Source organism: Rhinopithecus bieti, unplaced genomic scaffold (assembly GCF_001698545.2).
Source record: "Rhinopithecus bieti isolate Rb0 unplaced genomic scaffold, ASM169854v2 scaffold_8675, whole genome shotgun sequence".
In the NCBI taxonomy this organism is placed as follows: domain Eukaryota; kingdom Metazoa; phylum Chordata; class Mammalia; order Primates; family Cercopithecidae; genus Rhinopithecus; species Rhinopithecus bieti.
In genome coordinates this window covers 4,264,235-4,289,490 of record NW_016806447.1, presented here as the reverse complement: position 1 = coordinate 4,289,490, position 25,256 = coordinate 4,264,235, and the positions used below count along the sequence as shown (strand labels likewise).

The 25,256-nt window shown below is 41.1% G+C and overlaps 1 protein-coding gene across 2 annotated transcripts in view; it reads left to right on the top strand.

Annotated features, from left to right (window-relative positions):
* FAM47E (family with sequence similarity 47 member E) overlaps positions 1-25,256 on the top strand; it is a 33,451-nt gene that overhangs the window by 1,321 nt on the left and 6,874 nt on the right. For both annotated transcript variants that reach the window (XR_001886463.1, XM_017876563.1), the window contains exons 2-5: positions 4,291-4,636; positions 11,803-11,942; positions 17,075-17,228; positions 20,486-20,686. Coding sequence is in view for 1 of the 2 variants with exons in the window: in XM_017876563.1 (XP_017732052.1) it covers positions 4,291-4,636; positions 11,803-11,942; positions 17,075-17,228; positions 20,486-20,686 (841 nt within the window). In the remaining variant the exon portion in view is untranslated. The remainder of the gene's footprint in view (positions 1-4,290; positions 4,637-11,802; positions 11,943-17,074; positions 17,229-20,485; positions 20,687-25,256) is intronic.

Genomic DNA, 25,256 nt, shown 5'->3' with positions numbered 1-25,256 from the left:
GGGGGCGGGGGCGGGGGGAGAGGTCCTGCCTGCCTTCCCTTCTCAATGCTTCCTGTACCTACAACATAATATGCTGAGATAACCAGCGCTCGGTGCTGCTCTTCGCAAAGGATTTTTCCTCCTGTCATCCTCGCAAACCCCGCCTCTCACACCCGCAGGGATGTAGACTAATATCACCATTTCTGATGGGAAAGTGATGGCTGCAGGGTCCGCTGCGGAGGCTGGTTTAGCCCAGGACTCTGAGCCCTCCTGCTAACCACCCAGCCTTCTCCGGCCTAGCCAACTAACTGTTCGTCAGATGCCCCGGGGCGCCTGGAGTCCTGTATCCGGTGTTAGGCATCTGTTGCCCCTGGAGCCTTTGGCATCCAGATGGCGGCTGTGACCAAGCGGAGCCCAGGGTTGAGGGAGCGCCTGGGGTACTAGGGAGGTCTGCTAACACTTTGTAAGGTTGTGGTAGCCTCACAGCAGGAACAAGAATGTTTTTGCCTTTGCCCACTCCTTGAGAATCTTTTGAGAATGGAATTCGTCTCTCTTGGAGACAGCATGATGTGGTGGTGAAGATTCCAAAGTCTAGAATCAGAAAGGCTTGAGTTGAAGGCTGGTTCTCTTCTTGTTTGGAGACTTAGGCAACTTAGGCAAGTTGGTTGCTCCTTCTGGGCTCACTTTCCTAACTATAAAATGGGGCAATAACTTAGGAATCAGCTTTCTAAGATTGTTGTGAGGATTAATGGAGATAGCACATGTAAACTTCTCACTGGCACATAGAATGTATTGTGTACTTGTTAGCAATTATTCATAGTTGTTTCTAGCAGTTATTCATAAGAGCTTCTCCCCCCATTTAAAAACTTTGTTTTGAAATAACTGTAGACTCACAAGAAGTTGCAGAAATAGTACAGAGTTCCCATGTACCCTTCCCCTAGCTGCGTACAGTGGTACCATTTTACATAATGATAGCACATTGCCAAACCAGGAAACGTCATTGGCAGAATATGCTAATTGAACTATAGACCTTACTTGGATTTTATCAGCTCTTGCACTCAGGTGTGTGTGTATACAGTTCTGTAACATTTGGTCATATGTATACATCAAGATACAAACTGTTTCATCCCCACAAAGGAATGCTTAGTACTACCCCTTTACTGTCACTTCCTTTCCCACCCCAGCCTTGGCGATCACTAAACTGCTCTTCATTTCTGTAAGTTAGTTCTTTTGAGAATGTTAGATAAATAGAATAATACAGTATGTAACTATTTGAGACTGGCTCTTTTTCACTCATCATAAAGCCCCTGAGATCCATCTAAGTTGTGTGTATCAATAGTTCATTTTCGTTGCTGGGTAGTGTTCCTTGGTGTGGATGTACCACAGCTTGTTTATCCATTCACTTGTTGAAGGATATTCAGGTTGTTTTGGACATTACAGTGTTTGGGCTATTATGTAGAAAGCTGCTATTGACATTTGTATACAGAATGTTCTAAGCACATACTTTTTCATTTCTTTAGGATACATGTCCAGTATCCTTTTGCAATTCTTAAAGAGGGAAATATCCACATATCATGTACTAGCATCTGTGAAAACAGTAAATATTTAGAAAAATTGTTTTCAATTTATTTTATGGGCCAAGCAAGATTTTTCCTGAACCTAACATAATGCAGAGTGGTAAGCTTATTAACTATGAGAGGCCATGTGGGGGAGAGGAAAGCCCTCCCTCTATACTTGTTGCCTCACTCTCCTCTTGGAACTTAGTTTCCTTATTGAAAAGAGGAAAGTAGTAACCAGGCATGGTGGCACATGCCGGTGGTCCCAGCTACTCAGGAGGCTGAGGTGGGAGGATCACTTGAGTCTGAGAGGCAGAGGTTGCAGTAAGCCAAGATCACACCGTTGCACTCCAGCCTGGGCAACAGCGGAACACTGTCTCAAAAAAAAAAAAAAAAAAAAAAGGAAAGAAATGAGGACAGTGGCTCATGCCTGTAATCCCAACACTTTGGGAAGTGGAGGCAGGAGGATCGCTTGAGCCCGAAGTTTGAGACCAGCCTGGGCACCATAGCAAGACCCTGTCTCCTCTCTCTAGAAAAACAATTTAAAAATTTAGCTAGGCATGGTGGCACACACCTGTAGTCCCAACTATTTGGGGGACTGAGATTGGAGGATCCCTTGAGCCCAGGAATTTGAGGCTGCAGTGAGCTATTGAGTTATAATTGCCACTGCATGCTAGCCTGAGCAACAGAGTGAGACCCTGTCTTAAAAAAAAAAAAAAAAAAAAAAACAGAAAGAAAAAGACAAGTGAAGAAAGTAGCCTGGATTTCTCTCAGGATCTCTGCCAGTTCTAACATTCTATGAGGTTTCAGCTCACTGCCACATACATTCCCCATTTTGAGTTGTATGGCTCTACTTAAACAAAAATATTTGTTCTCAGATTTGATTTTGTGAAGTGCTTGGGTGCATGAGTTAGCTGTAAATATGCATAAAATGAACTTTGTAAAGACATTTAATATGGAGAGTTACTTACTAATAGGTAATGCTGAATGGGTCATCAATCTTATGATTAGATGTAATTTCAACATCTTTCTGCCATTTAGCTATTTAAGAGTGATTTGTTAAATACAGAGAGTAACTTTTGTTAAGTTCATCTTTTGTGTCCTTTCATCTAGATTTTCACAGTAGAGTTGGGTTAAGCCCTTAAAACAACACATACACATCTATGCAGCAAGTAAGAAGTTTCTAGGACTCACTAGAAAAGAATTGGGGTCAGGCTGTAATCTCTTAAAAACACTTTGTAGCAATGGGTGTAGCAAGGATTAGATTTGGTGTATAAAGACATTATAGATGAAAGGGGTCTGAAGGTGGAAGAGGCTTCAGGGAAGGACACTGAGATTCTAGAAATATCTGACTAAGGCATTGCAGTATGTGGGGATAATGAGATGCTCAGATTCCAAGTTGTGACTTTGGTGTTCGCTGGTTGTGTTAGGTTATTCGGGAGCTGGTTCTATTTTCCTTCCTGTTTGCCCATCTGTCTCTTCTATCTCATCTCTGTGCCCTAACTACTCAATGCTAGCAGGGGGCTGGTGGATAAGGAGGCTGAGTGAAGCAGCTATATATATGGCCGTAGGGAGAGGTGGAGGTTGTGAATGAGAGAGCAGGTGGTTTGTCTCAAGTGGGCAACCAATATACTAATTGTGGCTCCTTGGAAAAGTGGACCTACTGTTCACAGATCTTGAAAAATCTGGCTTTTCAAGAGCAGCTGTTTTCCTGATTATTTATGTGAACATTTTATTTATCAGAAACTCTAGTAAAGTGATTAAGCACCTTTTTCTGGAGCTGCACTACCTGGGTTAAACTCCCAGCTCTACCATTTATTAGCTGTGTGACCTTTGACAAGTGTTTGTTTTGCTTTTTAATTTCTTTGTGCTCAATTTTCTTATCTGTAAATGGGAATAATACTCATGCCTAATTCATAGGGTTGTTATGAGATTTAAATATGCAGGTATGGGTAAAGCACTTAGAACAGTGTCTGTTATATTGAAAATTCTCAATTTATGTGAGCTATTATGATTTTTATTAAAACATAAGGAGGACCAAATGACAGGTTTGTTGGCCGATGTAGCCCACGGACAGCCATTTTGCAACCTTTGATCTCCTAAGTTTAGGGGAAACCCACAGAGGTTATATGAAGAGCCAAGGCCGTTCAGCTAGTTAGGGGCTGAGTTGTCAGTGGGATCCAGGTTCTTCCCACCCCACTGCACTCTGTCCCTTTTAGTGAAGGGAGAGGGCCCTTGGGAAAGGCAGCAACTTGAGTGTCCTTCACAAAGTGAATGGAGAGAAGTGTGGTGGCAGCAGTTGGAATAATGAATTAGATTTATATAGAGTGACATGGAAGGGTCTTTAAAATATAGTACTGGGTAAACAAGAAACAGAATAGTGCCATTTATGTAAATTAAGAGTGCATGCACACAAGAGGACGCTTCAGAATTTCAAGGAAGTCTACAAACAAAGGATATATTCCAAATCCACTAGAACAGTTTTGCTTTTGCAAGGGAGACCAGTGAGACTGCGATGTGGGGATAAAATAGACAAGAAAGCAGGAGAGGGGCCTTGTACAGAGCAGTGATTCTATGCTATGAACTAGGAATATGATTAACTCCAGCTTCTCTAGTGAATCCCTCTTCCCCTACCCCCTACCCCAAAAGCTGGAGACCAGCCTTTTTACTACCTCCTTCTCCCACCCAAGTCCTGTGGTTAATATGAACAGGATTGTTGTATTCTAGGTACAAAGAGAATCTGTCTACCTTCCAGATGTTTCACAAAGCACAAGAATGCGCTGAAGTTCCCCACTTCCCTGAACAGCCGGCAGCTGGTATTTCTAAGAAAGAGGCTGGATGACTTCAGGAAGGGCTGCCCGTCTTGCACTGGTCTGGTGACTCAGGTCCCTGTGGAGGGCTTTCTGCCCCAGATTTATCACAGAGCTCCCCAATTGGCCCCAAAGAAGAGACAGATCAAGCTGCCCAAGGAAGCAGACCTGCTTTCCAAGCTCTCGCCAGCCCAGCAGGCTCGGAAGGCATTCCTGGAGGACGTGGAGGCCCACCTGACCCCACACCCCTTGGCGCTCTACCCGAATCTGGAAGAAGCTATGCCTGTCGAGGTGATGTGTCCTAGGGTTTGTGGGAGGGGCTTCACTGGGGCCTTGAAAATAATTCTATCTAAATGTCTAGGGAGTCCCCATGAGTAGGTGACATATATTTATAAGAGGAGCGATGAATGTCTCCCCCAGGGCACGAGTTCTTGTGGGCCTCAGAGCAGCCTTCTGTCCTCTGCTCCCAGAAAACACAACCAGCAGCAACATGCACACTGCTCTCTTTGCTTCCTATGAAGCCCTTCAACTTACAAAGATGCCACAAACTGAAACATCTGACTTCTGTTCCCCATAATTTCTACCCATCTACTATACTTTGCGTTGTGACTTTTTGGGGGGAGGAAACAGTGAGAGGGAATTGTCTAGTCTTACTTTTGTCACTTTAGCCTGGTATTAGGAGGTGCCCTTAGGTACTTACTAACAGGTGGAAAGAATGAGACTGGAAAGGTCGTGGGGAAAATCCATCCACCTAATGGTCCAGACTAGGGCTGGACAGCAGCAGCTCTGTGATGTCACCAATGTCCCAGGCCTCTCCTGACTTTTAGCTCTGTATGCTTAGTATACATCTCTTGTCTTTGTATCTCAAAGTGGCTTCCATGCTTCCAGGCATCGAGTCTGTATTTCAGAGAAGAAGAGGGAAGGGACAAAGGTTAAAGGGTGCATGCCGGCTGACTCTTTTAATTAGGCACATAATAGCTTTCCCAGTAAACATCTCTTTCATCTGACTACTCCTAGTTGCTAGGGAGTCTAGCAAATGGAGTTTCAGAGTTGGGCGTTGAACCTGAGCAGAACCCAGGTTCTACTGGGTTTAAAGAAAAAAGGTAGAATGGATATTGGGCAGGGAGCTAGCAGTGACTGCAACTCCATCCCCATCCCTGCAGCCTGTATTCTCTACAGAGAGGACGATGGTTCAGAAAGGCAAATCTGCTCAGAGCCCTCCAGTGTTCCCTTCTTTCTCAGAGAAAGCCAGAGTTCTTGTCGGGGTCTGAAAGGCCTTGGCATTCTGCTCTCCACAGTACCCCTGTTCTGCTCCCCCTCCAACATCACCCCTGCTCCTGCCACTCCTACCACTCTGGCCTCCCTGGCTGCTCCATGGACAATATGAGCATGTCCAATTCAGCTCTCTGTTCTGGTGCCTGGAACACTTGCTCCAGATGGCTACTTGGCTTACTCCTTCACTCCCTTTAGATCGATGCTCAAATGTCTCCTAATTGGAGAGGCCTGTATAAAATAGCACTTCCCTTCCACCCTCACACTCTACTCCTTACCGTGCTCTACTTTTCACTGTAGCACTTGCCACCACTGAGCTCCTCCTACAATGAAAGCTTATAAGGGCAGGGACTTTATTTGTGTCTTTCACTGTGTACCACCAATACCTGTCCTATGGCAATAAATAATTTTGAATGAATGAATAAATAAATGATCAGTGGCAAAGAAGTCTACAGAAAGGACAGCTAGAATAGCTGATCAGTTAATTTCTCTCTGGGGCTTTCCTTCACTGCCTCCTGCAGGCCAGAGCTTCTGAGTCCATGACAAAGATATTATTTCCACATCTCAGCTGGCACATGGGCATGGCTTGGGATTGTGGTGCTTATTTCCATATGTGACCTCCCCAAGTATGTGTGTTGGCTTCCTGCTGAAGCAGGATCTCTTATGGTGCTAAGGTGGCCATCAGAAGATCCAGGTTTAAGCCCTACCCATTTAGCAACCCCAGCAGAAAGAGAACTCACCTTTTTACGTGATCCCAGAAAAATTCGATAGCCTAATTTTCATGGATCCAACTTCAATCATGTGTCTATTCCAAAGTCAGTCACTGTGGTTTTGATTGTTCTGCGTTAGGAGTGAGGTTGGGGTCGGGCTAATTCAGACCATACGGGTTGAGAGCAGAGAGGTGGTTCTCCAAGGAAAAATCCAGATATTCATGAGAGGGAAAGTAGATAGTGGGCAGTCAAAAACCACAGAAATCCTTTAGAGGTGCTTCACTTAGTGGGGCGTTTGGGGACTGGGGTAGGCCCAGAGACATATTCCATTCTAGAGGAAGTAGAACTTTAGTAAAAAGCTGTATACCCAGTGTCTAGGTGATGGGAGGTTTATCCAAGTGGTGCTGATTATAATCCCAAAAGACATACTCCCCAACCTCATAATCGTGAATGTTGAGATCTCCTGAGTCTAAAATCCCACAAATCACAATCCTGAAAGATTAAATTCCTGAATGTTGACATCCTGAAAGCCAAATTCTGGGGAAGGGATTAGTGTGTTTTTGGTTGTATGCTGGATAGTTGCATCATGGTATGTGGACCTATTACCTTGCTATTGTCTTTATTTGGAAATTAAATATGGGTTAAGGAGATGAGTATGAGTGCCAACCTGACAAGAAGTGGACTTGTGGACTTAATTTTAGATGTCAGTTTGACTGGATTAAGGAATTCCCAGAAACATGGTAAAGTGTTATTTTGGATGTGTCTGTGAGGATGTCTCCAGAGGAGATTAGTATGTGAGTCTGAGTGGAGCAGGTCGGGAAGATCTGCCCTCAGTGTTTCAGTGCTTCAACGATCATAGAGTAAGTGAAAATGCAGGTGAAAAATACAAGAGATCTCCTCTGCCAAATTATTCAATTGTGTATAATTTATGCCCCTTCACATATAACACCATGCTTGTCTTCAAGCATGTGACACCCTTTGTCAGAGAATTAAAAGAATTTGACAAGCTCAGCAACCTTCTGAACCAGACATTTGCTGATATTGAGATTCCTCCAGTGTTATAAGCACCTAAAATGGTGAACTATTCTTGGTTAAAAATTTGACTGTCAAGAAAGATAGACTTCTTATATTTAACACTAAATCTAACATAGAAAAACTAGTGCATGTTTCACTTTGGCTATTGGATGGCACTTTCAAGACTGTCCCCACTTTTAAAAATCAATGATATACAATTCATGCCCCTGTTTGATCTGAAAATTCTAAAACTTATCTGCTTCTTTATATATTAATGACTGGAAACAAATGAAGTATTTTATAATCACTTATTTGGAGATTTGGTGGACTGTGCAGAAGAAAATGGATTTCTTTGAACTCCCAAACCAAAATGACAGGTTTGGAATTAAGTGTAATGAAAGCTTCTAAAGTGAACCTGAAAGAGTTATCAATAAAGTTTTTTCTTTTTTCATGTAGTCCAACACATGTGGCAGAAATTCAGATGAATGGATTGGCCATGTGATTAGGCAATGGCAGAAACTTGAGTTTAAAAATGAATCATTTCATGATCCTACACCCAGAAAACCTTAAAGATTCATCCAAAAGACTTCTAGACCTGATAAACGACTTCAGTAAAGTTTCAGGATACAAAATTAATGTTCAAAAGTCAGTTGCGTCTCTATACATTATCAATACTGAAGCTGAGAACCAAGAACTCAATATCATTTACAATTGCCACAAAAAACTAAAATACCTAGGAATACATTTAATGAAGGAAGTGAAAGACTTCCACAAGGGGAACTACAAAACACTGATGAAAGAAATCATAAATAATGCTAACAAATAGAAAAACATTCCATGTTCATGTAAAGGAAGAATCAATGTGTTAAAATGACCATACTATCCAAAGCAATCTACAGATTCAGTGCCATTCCTATAAAATTACCAACATAATTTTTCAAATAATTACAAAAAACAATTCTAAAATTCATACAGAATCAAAAAAGTGTCTGATTAGCCAAAGTAATCCTACGCAAAAAGAACAAAGCTAGGGTCATCATGTTACCCAACTTCAAACTATACTGCAAGGCTACAGTAATCAAAACAGCATAGTATGGGTGCAGAAACACGCCCATAAATTAATGGAACAAACAGAACAGAGAACCCAGAATGAAAGCCACACACCTACAACCAGCTGATCTTTGACAAACTTGACAAAAACAAACAATGGAAAAAGGACACCCTATTCAATAAATGGTGCTGGGAAAACTGGCTAGCTATATGCAGAAGAGTGAAACTCTGTCCCCATGTCTCACCATATACAAAAATTAACTCAAGATGGACTAAAGACTTAAATGTAAGACCTGAAGCTATACAAATTCTAGAAGAAAACCTACAAAAAACTCTTCCAGACATTGACTGAGGCAAAGAATTTACGACTAAGACCTCAAAAACAAATGCAACAAAAACAAAAATAGACAAATGAAAATTAAGCTAAAGAACTTTGCACTGCAAAAGAAACTATCAACACAGTAAACAGACAGCCTGCAGAATGGGAGAAAATATTTGCAAACTATACATGTGACAAAGGACTAATGTCTAGAATTTATAAGGAACTTAAACAATTCAACAAGAAAAAACAATTCCATTAAAAAATAGGCAAAGCTGGAAAGTCTCCCCAGGAGGTTAAGGCTATAGTGATTGCACCACTGCACTTCAGCCTGGGTGACAGAGTGTGAGACTCTGTCTCAAAAAAAAAAAAAAGAAAAAAAAATGTATATATATATACACACACAAAAAGGACATGAACAACCACTTCTCAAAAGAAGACATACAAGCAGCCAACAAACATATGAAGAAATGCTCAACATCACTAATCATCAGAGAAAAGCCGATTAAAACCACGGTGAGATACCATCTCATATCAGTCAGAATAGCTATCATTGAAATAAAATAACAGCTATTGGCAAGGATGCAGAGAAAAGAGGATGCTTCTACACTGTTGATGGGAATGTAAGTTAGCTCAACCTCTGTGGAAAACAAGATGGAGATTTCTCAAGGAACTAAAAATAGAACTACCATTCAACCCAGCATTTCCACTACTGGGTATCTACCCAAAGGAAAAGAAATTGTTTTGTCAAAAAGACACCTTCACTCATACATTTATCACAACACTATTACATTAGCAAAGTCATGAAATCAACCTAAGTGTCCATCAGTGATGGATTGGGTAAAGATAATGTGGTATGTATACACCACGGAATACTATGCAGCCATTAAAAGAATGAAATCATGTCTATTGTAGCAACATGGATGGAACTGGAGGCCATTATCCGAAGTAAAATAACTCAGAATCAGAAAATCAAATACCATGTGTTCTCACTTATAAGTGGGAGCTTAACAATGGGTATACATGGTCATAAAGATGGAGAAAATAGACACTGGGGCCTCCAAAAAGGGGGGTTGGGAAGATGTTGAGGATTAAAAAACTACCTGTGGGGTACTATGTTCACTATTTGGGTGACAGGTTCACTAGAAATCCAAACCCCAGTATTATACAACATACTCATGTAACATACCTGCACATGTACCCCCTGAATCTATAATAAAAAATTAAAAGATAAAATAAAAAGGTTTTTTTAAAGGAAAAAAAAACATGAAAAAAGTGTCATTTGTTTGCATTAGCATTCCTTACAGCTGCTGAAATTCCAGGAGCGTTTAATAAAGCTGCATCTGCCTGAAGAGATCAGTGATATTACTGACTAGTTCAAAAATAATTATAGGATACGTAAGATAAGAAGATGTTATTGCTATTGAATCACCAGTATTGTTTCTGCCAACTTTGGTGTCTGTATATGAGCACATGTGGAATGGATTTCCCTATACCCAGAACAACATAGAAGTATGGCACAGAAAAGGGGAAAATGTAATAGGGAATTCTCATGTGAGTATATATTGAATCACAGAATAATTTTAATAAGAGCAGTGCATGTAGAAAATGAATATGAACGTATTCTCCAAGGAGAGCCCTAAAAGAAAAAAAGCAAGTATTTACTATGATGCAAGACTTCAAAATATAGTTAGCAATCATAAATGCCTGCCAGTTCTTATGGACTACCTCTGTGTAATTGCCCATAATCTATCTCTCTTATACATTTTTCTAACATGTTGAATTTTCTTCTTAGCTTTTTTTTTAGTGCCCCCCACACTATTTTAAATTGTGTTATTTTTTACAATTCACTATGTTATGTGTTTCATCTTTGCATCAGTTTTAGTGCTGGAGATATACATTGTGTAAAGACTTTTATAGAGTTCTAATTCATTTCACGCATTTTTTGCAAATTTGACTTCATGAAAATGCATTGTCACAACACTGACTTTGTGTGTAAGCATTGTGGATTTACATAACAACATTGAAACTTCATCAATGAATGAAGAGATGTCCTTTTTGTTCATCTGTATTTGTGAAAGATAGTATTTCTTGATATCTTGGTTCTTTGGGTAACTGCACATAGAGTGGTGTCCCATAATGGTTGTTTTTTGCTTGTTTTTTTTGAGACAGGTTCTCATTCTGTCGTCCAAGCTGGAGTGCAGTGGTGCAATTATAGTTCACTCTTACCTCAAACTCCTGAGTTCAAGGGATCCTCTTACCTTAGCCTCCAAGTATCTAGGACTACAGGAGTGCACCATCATGCCTGGCTAATTTAAATTTTTTTTTAAATAGAGACAGGAGTCTTGCTGCGTTGCCCAGGCTGGTCTCAAGCTCCTGGCCTCATGCCATCTTCCTGCGTCAGCTTCCCAGAGCACTGAGATTATATGCCTTAGCTACTGTGCCTGGCCCCATCATGCGTTTTGATTGATTTTGTCAAAAGGCTTAGGTTGTACATTGCTGTATTTCAGATGACTGAAATTATAAAGCAGAGTGCACACAATTGCCAAACATAGTGATATGCATTTATACCTACCACTTTTGGAGCTATTTCTTTGTGAATATGGTTTCCCTGCTCATATTATACCCATGTGACTTTTGCTAGTATACCTGACTGTTTGTGCTTGCAAAAATATGTATATTGTTTTTGCCCAATTCATTGTGTAAAATGGCCGATGAAGTGTTCTCTTATTTTACATTTCTCAAATAAATCTCCATTTAAAAATTTTAAGTGCCTTTAAAATAATTTTTTTTACAATTTTTTTTTCAGAATTATAGTTTTGGGATTTTAATTTTTGGGATTGCGAATTTGAGGATTTTAGACTTAAGGGATTATGATCTTTCAGGATTTTAACATGTGGGGTTATGTCTTTTGGGATATGGTCCAAATCTATCCATAGCACCCAGCATAATACTTGGCATGGAAGTTGGTGAACAGCACTGATAGATTGAAAAGGAAAAGTGAAGGGCAAGTGTGTCTGTTTTGTTGTAGAATGGTGACTCCCTTCTTCAGCACATTTTTCTTTTCCTCTAAGACTATTTTCTGTTTGTAGCTCTTATTAAAGGTGCTGGAAGTGCTCGATCCTGACCGGAAGCTGGAGGACACATGGGCTTATTGTCAGGACACCAGGAAAGGAATGAAAGAACCCACAAAGCTTTTTAAAAAACGTTCTACCCAAGTCTACCTGGGACCGTGAGTATTGTTCTTAACCCTTTGATCATTGCTGTCACCTGATGAAACATTCTAGGAATTACCTTCTTAAAGTTTCTCATCTTTAGAATAATTCTAATGAAGCAAATATAACTCAGTTCCCAAGGAAGAGGGAAAGGAGTCCTAGGTACCACTCTAAATAGTGCTTATTTCTTCAATGGATGTGATTTATCCAGCAACGATGCAGACACAGGTGTCTATAAGGAAATTCCAGAGAGAGTCCCTCCCTATGCTTGAGGGGTAGAAACAGTGAAAGTCAGAAAATCCTTGATTTTGAGGCAGCTTCTACAACTTTCCAATTTCCTTTAATTCAAAAGTGCTCAGCATACCAAAGCACCATAGTTTTGGGGTTTCATCCTTTGTGCCCCATGAAATGTTACGGCTGGAGGGCAGTGAAGAGATCACAACTCACTGCAGCCTTGAGTTCTGGACTCAAATGATCCTCCTGCCGCAGCCTCCTGAACAGCTAGGACTTCAGGTATGTACCACTATGCCTGACCTAAGCCTTTTTTCTGAGTATAGGTCTACTGCTTGGCGTTTCCACCCATCTTTTTTTCTTAAACCATACCTGTAATACTACCTTCACTGACCCTTCTCAAAGCATTAAGCTTAACAAAAGCATCTCCCTTTTGTAACACATTCTTGGTTCCCCAGTCAATATAATATTTAATTAAATAACATAAATGCAGTGATAAGCATACTGGACACAAATAGATTTGGGATACACATTTTTTTTGTTTGTTTGTTTTTGAGACAGAGTTTTGCTCTGTCGCCCAGGCTGGAGAGCAGTGGCACCATCTTGGCTCACTGCAACCTCTACCTCTTGGGTTCCAGCGATTCTTATGCCTCAGCCTCCCAAGTAACTGGGAGCATAGGTGCCCACCACCCCACCTGGCTAATCTTTGTGTTTTTGGTAGAGACGAGGTTTCGTCATGTTGGCCAGTCTAGTCTTGAACTCCTGGCCTCAAGTGATCTGCCCACCTCTGCCTTCCAAAGTGTGGAGATTACAGGCGTGAGCCACTGGGTCAGGCCTACATTTGACTTTTGATATTAAAGATCTCAGTGATGGGTGCTGAAGAGTATGGTGAACTAGACAGCAGCCTATCCACAGTACCCAGACACTTAGAGGGGTGTGGACTGTGGTCAGTGTGTTTTGTGGGGGCCATGTAGAGCTTTGTTGGTCACACACATTACCTACATGGAGGTGGATTTAGAGAGAATCCACTGCATTACATTATATATGTTTTTTAGGGGAAGACACAAGGTGAGAGGAACTTTACTTTTAGGACATTTCTGGCTCTTCAGTCCACCACCTGGTAAAAGTAGGAAGGGTAACTGGATGTGCTTCTCTCAGTTTTGCCTTTCTTCCATGAGGAGCAAGATGGCCCATGGGAAGCACAATTTCTCCTTGCTTCCCTATTCTAGAGGGGAGGACTGTCCTGGTCCAGCCCTGCAGAGGACTGGGTGGAAGTCTCTGCCAGTTTCTGGGTGTCAGTTAGCAAGTCCTCTTGGACCTAAAACCATGTCATCTATCATGGCTGCTGTTAGCAGTGAAGGGGATATTTTGGCTATTGTCTTTGCTCTCTGTATTGTTTTTCAGGTTGCTCAGAACTTGGGTTGGGGAGTGAGAGGAATGTTGTATGTAGGGATCGGTGATATAATAAATATACTTGGTCTTTGTCCCCAGTTACTGACACAGGGCTCCTAAAACCCTTGGGATTTCCTGAGTGACAGGAATGCTTTTTGTTATTCATAAGGAGCCCCTTTTAGTCACTGGAGAGTGACTAATGAGATGCTCAGGTTGGGGCCCCTAGATTGTCTTAGAATGTGGCTGGTCACCAGAAAGACCAAGTGATTAGAGGGTTAGAATGTTCAGTCCCACTCAGTGTGACCTCTCAGCGGAGACAGAGGGAAGCATGGCTGGAGATTAAAAATTCTTGAACATATATTTGATGAACCTCCAGGTTGATGAACACGTCCAGGTGCTGGCAGGATGCAAGCGACACTAACTCCCCCTCACCAGATAATCTCTCCTTTCCTTTAGAGCAAAAGTTTTTGAAAGAGGCATTCATACTCACTCAGTCTTTTTCTCTCCAAACAGCAATCAGGCTCTTATCTCTACCACTCCACTGAACCTGACCTTAGCCAAGGTCACCACTGACCTCTATGTTACTTAATCAGCTCTCAGGGATCACCATACTTGATGTATACATAGTAGCAATTGATGTAATTGATTATGTCCTCTTTCTCCTAACACTTTCTTTACTTGGCTTCTGGAACATCCCTTTCATGGACCTCTCCGTAGTCATCTTTTACTGGCCACTCTTTACCTTTTAGCCTTGAAGTACTTTGGTCTTTGATGTCTTTTCAGCACATTTACTCACAACCAAGTGACCTCCTCTGGTCCATCTGTATATGGTTAATTCAATATTTGCCCTTGGATGTATAATTGGAATCTCAGACTAGACAAACCCAAAACTGAACTCTTGTTTTCTCCCCTAAACTTATTCCTACTTCTGTCTTCCCCAGTTCAGTAAATAGGAACCCCATCTTTCCAGTTTTTTCTGGAACAATAGTTGCAATCTGCCAGCAAATGGTAATGGTTTTACTTTTGAAATGTATCCAGAATCTCACCTTCTCCACTACTACCAGTCTATTCCAAGATTCCATCACCTCTTGCCTGGATTATTGCAATAGCTTACTAACTGGTCTCGTGACCTCCACCCAAACCCCCCTCTCTCAAGTCTGTTTGTCACATAGTAGCTGACATAATCCTTTTAAAAACGTAAGTCAAGTCATGTCATTCCAGTGCTTGAGATTCTCCAATTGCTTATTTTTCTGAGAAAAATCCAAAGTCCTTACAACTGCCTTCAAAGTACTATATGATTAGGTCGCTGTCACCTCTCAAGCCTCATCCTCTGCTGTTCTACTCTTTAATTACTCCTCTCCATGGGACTTTGTATTCTTTAAACATGCCCAGCACTTTCCCAGCTCAGGTCTTTGCACATGCCATTCTTTTCTGTCTGTTATCTGCATGACTTGACATTTACATGGTTTGACCCCTTTCTTCTTTTGGGTCTTTGGTCAAATATTACTTTAATAGAGACAACTTCTCTGTATAAATAAAATGCTCCCTACCATCACTCTCCATCCCTCCTGTCCTATTTTGCTTTCTCTATATCACTTATAATCACCTGGTATATGTTTGTTTACTATCTGTCTCCCCTATTCAATTGTATACTCTATGAGGACAGGGGCTTAACTTTATTTATATTTCAATTCTAATGCCTGGCACATAGTTGGTGCTTACTGGATATTTGTTGAATTAATGGATGAATAAATTAATATGACTGTTATGAATAAAAGGTACAGGGGCTATGAATAAAAAGTAGGCTCAGGGGACAGCCTGTGGGGATGCCTTCCCGAGGAAGGCACATGTATGTTGAGACATGAAGGGGATAAGGAAATGGTGACAGCATTGCAGTCAGGTGGAACAGCTCAAGCAAAGGCCTAATGGCTGGAGGGAGCAGCATGAATTCACAGAAGTGAGAGAAGGCCATATTGGCTGAAGCTCAGAGAGTAAAAAAGGGCGGTGGGTCCCAAAGAACCTGGAGAGCTAGGCCATGCAGAGCCTTAGAGGTTGTGTCAAGATTTAAGTCTTTATTGGAGGAATAGCAAGAGGCTGTTGAACACAAAAGTTTGTTCATGAATGTCCATAGCAGCATTGTCCTTAAGAGGCATAAAGTGGCAACAGGCCAAATGTCCATCACCTGCATATGTTTGTGAACGGATAAACAAAAAGTGGTCTATGTAGACAATGGAATATTGGCCACAAAAAGAAATAAACTACTAAGACGTGCTACAACATGGATGAGCCTTGAAAACATTATGCTAACTGAGAGAAGCCAGACACAAAAGACTACATGTTGCATGGTTCCATTCAGATGAAATATCCAGTATAGACAAATCTACAGAGACAGAAAAGTAGGTTACTTGTTGCCAGGAAGGAACAAGGGAAGTGGGGAAATGGTGATTATTAATGGCTACGGGGTTTCTTTCAGGGCAATAAAAATGCTCTGGAATAAGATAGTGGTGGTGGTTGCACAACTTTGTGAATATAAAAGGGTACTCAAACACTTTTGAAGTGGTAAATTTTATGAATTTCATGGTGGATGAATTATACTTCAATTTTTATAAAGAAGCTGTTGATGGTGACGAAGGGTGGCTGATTTGATATGTCCAGAGTTACATTTTGAAATGACTGCTTGGGCTGCAGTGTAGGGAGTGGATTGGGGGTTGAAGGTTGGGGGAGCCATAGGAGTTGATGATGCAGAGACAGTAGCATTTTGCAGCAGTCCAGAGGGAAGGAGACAGTTACAATCTGCCAGACTTTAACTGAGCTGGATTTTAGGAATGATAGAGAAGTCAAGGATGACTCCTACTTGTCAAGGTTGCCTGAGGCTTTGGTAGACTTCAAGCGCAGTAATTTGGGCTTTTACCCAGTACATGTTTTAATAAATGGTACTCGAAATTTTAAAAATCAAATTATAACTAATCACGATATACTTGTCTTTATGATATTGGTAATGAGAATGTGCTCTTTGAAAAATTAAAATATAATTTGTATGTAAGCTTGCAAGAGACTGTCAGAAATACTTGCTTTGGCCGGGCATGGTGGCTCACGCCTGTAATCCCAGCACTTTGGGAGGCCAAGGCAGGTGGATCACGAGGTCAAGAGATCGAGACCATCCTGGCTAACAAGGTGAAACCCCATCTCTACTAAAAATACAGAAAATTAGCCAGGCGTGGTAGTGGGCGCCTGTGGTCTCAGCTACTCGGGAGGCTGAGGCAGGAGAATGGTGTGAACCTGGGAGGCGGAGCTTGCAGTGAGCCGCTACTGCACTCAAGCCTGGGTGCCACTCCACTCTAGCCACTGCACTCCAGCCTGGGTGACAGAACAAGACTCCGTCTCAAAAACAAAAAACAAAAACAAAACAAAACAAAAAAACCAAATACTTGCTTTATGATTTCCTTTTGCCTCCAAAACTGTTTGAAATCCATTTGGATTCATTGTGTCTCATATTGTAATTCTTTAATGATCTTATTATCTTTAGTTCCAAGAAGATTTCTGTGTCAAATGCAAGCCAATGGCTTTATGAAGAAAAGCCACATAAAATGGATTTGCTCCATGAAAACGGTCCTCGTCCTGGTCTTCAGGAAAATGTTCACAGAGCAGTTAATGACTTCTGCAACTGGGTTACTACTTTTGTAAGTTAGTGGTGATACTTAAACCTGCTTTTAAATGTCGAGCTCAAAGTTGCTTTTATTAAAAAAACAGTATTGGATAAAATCTAAGTCAAATCCTCAAAGTCATAAAGGAATCATTTTCTTCTATTACATATAAATAGAAATATTTCTGGTAGATGAAATTTCTGGAAAGTTTGCAAACTTGTGGCTAATTTGTATGTTCATGTTTACATCTCACATCATTGCAGTTGTTTCATATTTTTATTTTCCATTTTAATGTCAGGACTTTCTTTTCTCTCTTTCACTCCTTCAACTCATTTTTCTCAGTTAGATTTATCTAGAAGTACTCTGGCAGGTACACCTTGTTCTAACATGCCAGGCACGGTGGCTCATGCCTGTAATCCCAGCACTTTTGGAGACTGAGGCGGGTGGATCGCTTGAGCTCAGGATTTAATACCAGCCTGGGCAATATGGCAAAACCTTGTCTCTCTTGTATTTTTGTAAAAAATATAAAAGGCCAGGTGCAGTGGCTCATGCCTGTAATCCTAGCACTTTGGGAGTCCAAGGTGGGTGGATCATGAGGTCAGGAGTTCAAGATCAGCCTGACCAACATGGTGAAACCCCATCTCTACTAAAAATATAAAAAAATTAGCCGGGGCCGGGGCGCGGGTGGCTCAAGCCTGTAATCCCAGGCACTTTGGGAGAGACCGGACGGGCGAGGGATCACAAGGTCAGAGATCGAGACCATCCTGGCGACACAGTGAAACCCCGTTCTCTACTAACAATACAAAAATTAGCCGGGCGAGTGCGCGGGCGCCTGTTATCCCAGCTACATGGCGAGGCTGAGGCAGAGAGGATGGCGTGAACCCAGGAGGCGGAGCTATTTTTTCGTGGATAAGCACAATGACCATGAATATCAGCTTTCTGTGCACTCATTATAATCCACTACAGGTGGGCGGAGAAAACCTTTTTAACTGCACCAGTGTGGTAATGGTCTTTTGCGGAGATCGGCGCCACTGCACTCCAAGCCTGGGCGACAGAGCAAGACTCCGCCTCAAAAAAAAAAAAAAAAAAAAAAAAAAAAAAAAAATATCAACAAAGAAAAAATAAAAATACAAAGCTTTCAGTCTCTGGGGTGTGGTGGCATGCACCTGTTAATCCCAACTACTCAGAGTTGAGGCACAAGACCATAAGAGAAATTGAGATCCTCTGACCGGAGGGGCCCGGAGGCAGAGGTTGCAGTGGGCAGAGATTGCGCCACTGCACTCCAGCCTGGGCAACAGGGTGAGACTCCGTCTTAAAAAAATAAAAATAAATAAATAAATAAAAATTAGCTAGGCATGGTGGTGTGCCCCTCCCACGCAGGAGGCTGAGGTGGGAGGATTACTAGAGCCTGAGAAATCGAGGCTACAGTGAGCTGTCATCATGCCACTGCACTCCAGCATGGGCAACAAAGCAAGACCCTGTCTCAAAAAAAAAAAAAAAAAAAAAATCTGACATAAAGAGACTTTTGACTCAGTTATCAAGGTCTTCCCTTGTGCTCCTTCCAAGACCTATTTGGTTACCTATTCCTGTTCCTGAGTCTCTGTAGATGTCTAAATACCTGATGCTTTTATTGGATTTAAGGTTTTAGGATTTGCATTCCATGCCCCCACCCCATCTTTTGAGTTTTAGTTTTAGTCAATGTATTTTTTTTAGTACTTTTAAACATCAAGCTACTTACTTCATTGGCAAGTGACTGAAATATAATTCAGATTGGTTTAAGAGAGAAAAGGGAAGCATCCAGATATAGTAGGAACTTCAGGCACAGCTTGATCCAGGTGCTGAAATATTTTTAGATGTTGTTCCTATCTCTTGGTTGTTGCAAGATGGACTTCTTTCTCAATCAATATTTCCCCAAGAAATGGCAAAAGTAGTCACTAAAATTTCCAAGCTTACATCCTACAAGCGAGCAACCTAAGTGTGAAGACAGCAATGCTTTTCCATTAGGGAAAAGTCCAGGGATTACTCTCACTGGACTAACTTGGGGCACATGCTTGTGCTTGAACTAACCATTATGATTAAGGAGATGGAATATGCTTATTGGCTAGGCCAGGATGCACACCTAACCCTGAAGCCAAGAGTGGGGGTGTCCAGCCCAACTGCAACAGAGTGAGAGTGAGGGACAGAGACTCCTCAGATGGTGACTGGAGCGGGGATGCTGGACGAAGAAGACGAGGCCCAGTATGCCTGGTATCCAAATCACTGCTTGTCCATAATCTGTTCAGAGTGGATTGCCTGATTTCCAGAGTCCACTTCTCCTATTCCTGCTGCTGGAGGCGATTCCTGTCTCAAGGCAGGAAACTTAAGGAATCTTAGAATAAGAGCTTAGCTTCTCTGGTAACTGCCTTTAGTTTCAGACCCTGTGACCAAGCTCCCATCTTTACTGACATCCCACAAGCTAGGTCCCTGTCTCATCACCCTGTGGGCTTTTCTTCACAGCACTGGCTTGTGCTTTTCCTTCCATGGTGTTTGTTTATTTTTCACCTCATTGATTCTGCTTGCTTTATTTCTGCTTCATTATTACTTTAGCCTCCTTTTGCCTGTACTTGTCCCTTTATGTCCCTGACTCTGTTTCATGACTCCTCTCTATAAATTTTACTCCAGTCACAGTGCCAGCTGCTGGTGACTTCCTTCTCTGTGTTTTCCAGTTTGTATTTTCCAGTGTGAGATTCTATTGAGTCTAAGATCTTTTAGCCTTGAGCCATATCATAGGTAAATGCTCAGCATACAGATTAGCTGCTCTTAATGTGCCCATCTCTACTCCCACCAGCTGTAGCTGAGGGAAGGAAATGGTGAAGGTTGTTCTGTGTACAGAATGCGGCTGACTAAAACCACCTCCTTCAGCAGGAGCTGTGAACCTGGCAGCTTCCCTTATACAGAGTTATGGGCAGAGAAAACACTGCCATATCTACGCAAGTCTAGAAAATACTTCTAGAGATGCCACCACTATAAAGTGCTGAAGAAGTTTGCTATCGATCAAACTGAATTTCCCTCAGGCTCATGATTTCCCTCAGGGACTCACTGCTTCTTGCAAAGTCCTAAGCTGTCTTTTAATGACAAAGCCCTCCAAATCCCAAACACTTCTTGTCTTCAATTAATGCTGACTGAGCATTTTCCACCTCTCCCCAAACTACCTCTTTCCCTAGCAATGGCCAACTACCTCCCTTAGATTAAAGAAGAAAGCAAGGAGCGTTTCACTGATTGCCCTCAATTCATGCAATGTGATATTCTTCCAGGGAATTTCAGACATTGATGAAGAGTTCATCTTGAAGCAGTTTGACATTGACTGTGAGACCAAACCAAGCCATGATGCGCTCCACACAATGAAGCCAAATCAGGTTGCTCTGGAGCTAAAGCATAGTATGGGGCTCAGTAAACTGCAGGAGCGGAAGTTCTTCCAGAAATCAGGCTATGAGAGGAAACTCCAGAAACCACAGGTAATTGCAGAAGGGGACCAGACAGAAAATCAAAGAAAATTAAGTTGTACTGAAGTCTTAAAGTTCTTGAATTCTGGTGTGTCATGGGTACTGGTTTTTTAAAGTATAATTCTTGAATTTTTTTCATGATTAATATTTGTTAAACAAATGCATGTTTAATACCTATAATAAAGTCAGTTATACAAATGAGGCATATCATTTGGGATTATTTTTAATACCTGAATAGTCATTTTCAGAGATAATTTGTTAGGTGTTTTATATGTTGAAATACTAAAAGTCAGTAGAAATATACATGAATGGTTATTATTGCAAGAGCAAAATGCTGCAATTAATTATTGTGAATGCTGTTAATATTATGTCCAAAGATTCTTGAATTTTTGCTGGAGTCTTATTGACCACAAACCATCATTCTTGACCACATGCTTGCCTAACGATTAACAGGTTTCCTCAGCACCAAATTTCTGTAAAGATGGAAGAACAAGGTAACAGAAAGGAGAAATAACATGCCATGTTCCAAAGGGAAGTACTATGGGCCCCTAAACTACTATTTACTTTTCTACACAGTGTGTCACTGCAAATATATATACACAAGTCAAGTTATGTGAGTCAACAACAGATTTAAGTGCCTAAGTTGGAGGGGAGAGCCCTTCCCTGAAAGTGAAAAACAATATTTTATCTCTGTCTTCTGCCTTTTACACATAAACTTTGATATTATACTTCCAATATTTGGGACATATTAATTTTGTCCTTTACAGTTGAACACATTTGCCAACTTATTTTGACACACATTATGTTTCTATCCTTGACTCCATTGCATAACGTTTATGAAAACTATGCATTTCATCATGAATATCAGCACTTTTATTTTTCCATTTTCCTTTCATCTTTCTAAAAGGTAAAATGCAAAATGGTATTAGACAGGTAAGTTATGTCCATCACACCTGTGGCCTGAACCACTGCTTGTCCTGATTCTGGGCTGAATAAAATTGCTCAATTCCCAGTATGTAGAAATAATTATGCAAACACTGCTTTATAAACCATGGAAGTTATTGCCAAAATTGAGCCTTTGACTGGCAAATGGAGGGTCACTATACAAAAGTTGAAAATATGTTTCCACATAGTATCTTTTTTCTTCTGACTAGAAGACTTCTCTTAACATTCCTTCCAGTGTGGATCTGCTGGTGATGAATTCTTTCAGCTTTTGTATGTCTGAAGACACCTTGTTCTGCCTCATTTAAAAAGATTCAGTGGTCACCTGTTGTCTGTTATCTGTAGGGGTTATGTTTCAAGATCCTCCAGTAGATGCTGAAACTTTGGGTAGTACTAACTCCTATATATACTGTTTTTTGATCTGATAACAGGCGGTTATGAGTGACTAAGGGTGGGTAGTGTGTACAGTGTGGATACTCTGGAAAAAGAGATGATCATATCCCTGGAGGAGTGGAACAAGGATGGCTTGAGATTTCATCATGCTACTGAGAATGGCACACAATTTAAAACTTATGAATTGTTTATTTCTAGAATTTTCCATTTAATACTTCAGACCATGGTTGACCACAGGTAACTGAAAATGCAGAAAGCAAAATCATGGATAAGGAGGAATTTTGTATTTTGTGGGAAAAGAATTCTAGTTCAAAGTTAATTCACAGTTTTAAAAATTTCAGTAAAGATATTGCTTTCCTGTCTTCTTGGTTGTACTGTTTCTAGGAGAAATCTTACATCATCCTCATCTTTGTTTTTTTGGGATGTGCTTTTTCCTTGGATGCTTTTAATATTTTCTCTTTGTCACTGGTTTTGAGCATTTTGATTATCATAAACCTTGGTGTATCTTTCTTCATGTTTCATGTACTTGTGGCTTGTTGAGCCTCTTGGATTTGGGGGCCTATAGTTTTAATTAAATTTGGAAAATTTTGGACCGTATTTCTTTAAACTTTTTTTGTTGTTGTTTTTCAATCCCTTCCCAGAACTCTGATTACCTGTAATTAGGCCACTTGAAGTTGTTTTACAGCTTACCACTGCTCTGGTCAGCTTTTTAAATTCTCTTTTCTTTTTGTGTTTCTATGGCTATGTCTTTAAATTCTCTATTTTTTTTCCCCTGCAATGTCTAATCTTCCGTTAATCCCATCTAGTATTTTTTTAGAATCTCATATGTTACAGTTTTTATCTCTAAAAGTTTAGCTTAAGTCTCTTTAATTTATATCTTCCATGTCTCAACTTCACCTTTTGCGCACAAAAAACATAGTTATAACAATTGCTGTGATGTCATTGTTTACGGATTCTAACGTCTGCATCAGTTCTGTGTCAGTTTCCATTAGGTGATTTGTCTCCTCATTGTGGGTCATACTTTCTTGCATCTCTGTGTGCCTGGTAGTCTTCGATGGATGCTAGGCAGTGTTACTTTTATCTTACTGGGTGTTGAGTATTTGTATTCCTGTAAATATTCTTGAACTTTGTTCTGGGATGTAACCAAGTTAGTTGGAAGTTTGATCCTTTTGAGCTTTGCTTTTAAGATTTGTTGGGGTTGGGTGCGGTGGTTTATGACTATAATCCCAGCATTTTGGGAGGCCAAGGCAGAAGTATCACTTGAAGCCAGGAGTTCGAGACCAGCTCGGGCAACATAGTGAGATCCTGTCTCTACAAAAAACATTTAGAAAAGAAAGTAGCTGCTTGTGGTGGCATGTACATGCAGTCCCAGCCACTTGGGAGGCTGAGGCAGAGGATTACTTAAGCCTAGGAGTTCAAGGCTATAGTGAGCTATGATTGTGTCACTGTACTCCAGTCTGGGTGACAGAGTGAGATTTTTGTTTCTATTAAAACAAAATTTGTTGGGAAAGATCAAAGTAATGTGGGGTAATTATTCCCTACTACTGAGGCAAGACCCTTCTGTGTGTTCTGCCTAGTGTCCTGTGGATCTTTAGGTTTTCCAGGAGGAGGAAGGCACTGTTCCTGGCCCTGTGAAACTGCTGGACACTTTGCCCTCTTTTCCTTTTGGTTGGTTCTTTCCCTGACCGTGGGTAGTTTCCTCCCACACATGCACAAAGGGGTACCCTCTGAAATCTCCTGGAGTTCTCTCTCTGTGCATCTCTTTCTTTTCTGATACTCTGTGCTGCAAACTTTCTCTGCTTTGATCTGTCTGGACTCTTGGTCCTGTCATCTCAATTCAGAGAGTCCATTGGGCTCCTCCTGGGCTCTACCTGAAGGCAGTGAGCTAGGGCAGTCATGGGGCTTATCTTGTTTGTCTCTCAAAGATCACTATCCTTGGTTACCCCATGTCTTGTGTCTGGCATAGTATTAATTCATGTATTTTTTCTTGTTTTTTGATTGTTGAAGGTGGCAGGGTAAATCTGGTCCCTATTCTGGAAGTCCCTGTCTTTATTTTCTGGGCGGCCCTGTCTTTATTTTCTGACTCCACAAACCCTCAGGCCTTCTAAACTGTGGTCTTTGGTGTATGAGCTTTCCTGCTACCTTAGCTTTGCTCATAGTATTCTCGCTTCCTGAAGTGCCCCTCCTCTCCAAGTCCATAGGTTCTATCTTCCTTTAGACCCAGGAAATATGCTGATTTTCCATGGAGCTTTTCTAGGTCCCTTGGTTGACATTAATTTGTTCTTACTTCTAATCTCTCACAGCAATCTGTGCCTCTATTTTATATATCTTTTTTTGCCCTCTGTATTAATTTATCAATTTGTGTATGCATTTATTCAAAAACAGTAGTAGGTTTCTGAGCACCTACCACTATGTGTCCAAAAGTGCTGGGAACAAATGAAGCAAAAATGGAGGACTGCCTCCTGCACTTATGGAGATTACAGCCTAGTGGGGTCAACAGGTAAATGATTATAGTGAAATGATGTCATGGTGTGTTCAGGACATAGGAAGAGGTAATCAATTCCATCAAGCACAGGGTGAGGGCATGTTTATGAAGGTATCACAGAAGGAATTATGTTCATCTTGAGTATGGAAAGATCACCAGTTACCCAACAACATAACATATTCCAGAATTCAAGTTCTTCAGTGTGGCAGTAATGTAGATTCCGTTCCCCTCCTTCTCCCCTTTCTTCCCCAATCTGTTTTCTTCCCTCTTTCATTTCAGTGGTTCATATCTGAGGGCAATGTGTCCCCTTTCCCCCATCTCAGGGGTATTTGGCAATATCTACAGATGACATTTTTGGTTGTCACCACTTGGGGGATACTATTAGAATCTAGTGGGTAGAAGCCAGGAATGCTGCTAAACATCCTGTGATGCATAGGACACACACACACACACCCCTCCCCTACATACAATGAGTTCTCCAGTACCAAATGTCAATAGTGCCAAAGTTAAGAAACATGACTTTCATTCAGCAAATACTTATTAAGCACCCATTATGTCCTAAGTATTGTTTAGATGCCAGGGAGATGTAGCTGGGAATAATTTCCGAAGCTTATATTTTAGAGGACGAGAAGAGAGACAGACAAACGATCAGAAAATATATAGCATAGAAATGGTGATGAGGGTCATTAAGTAAAGTGGAGCAGAGAAAGAAGGCAAAGAGTGTTGGGAGGGGGGGTTCTTTTTTTTTTTTTTTTTTTTTTT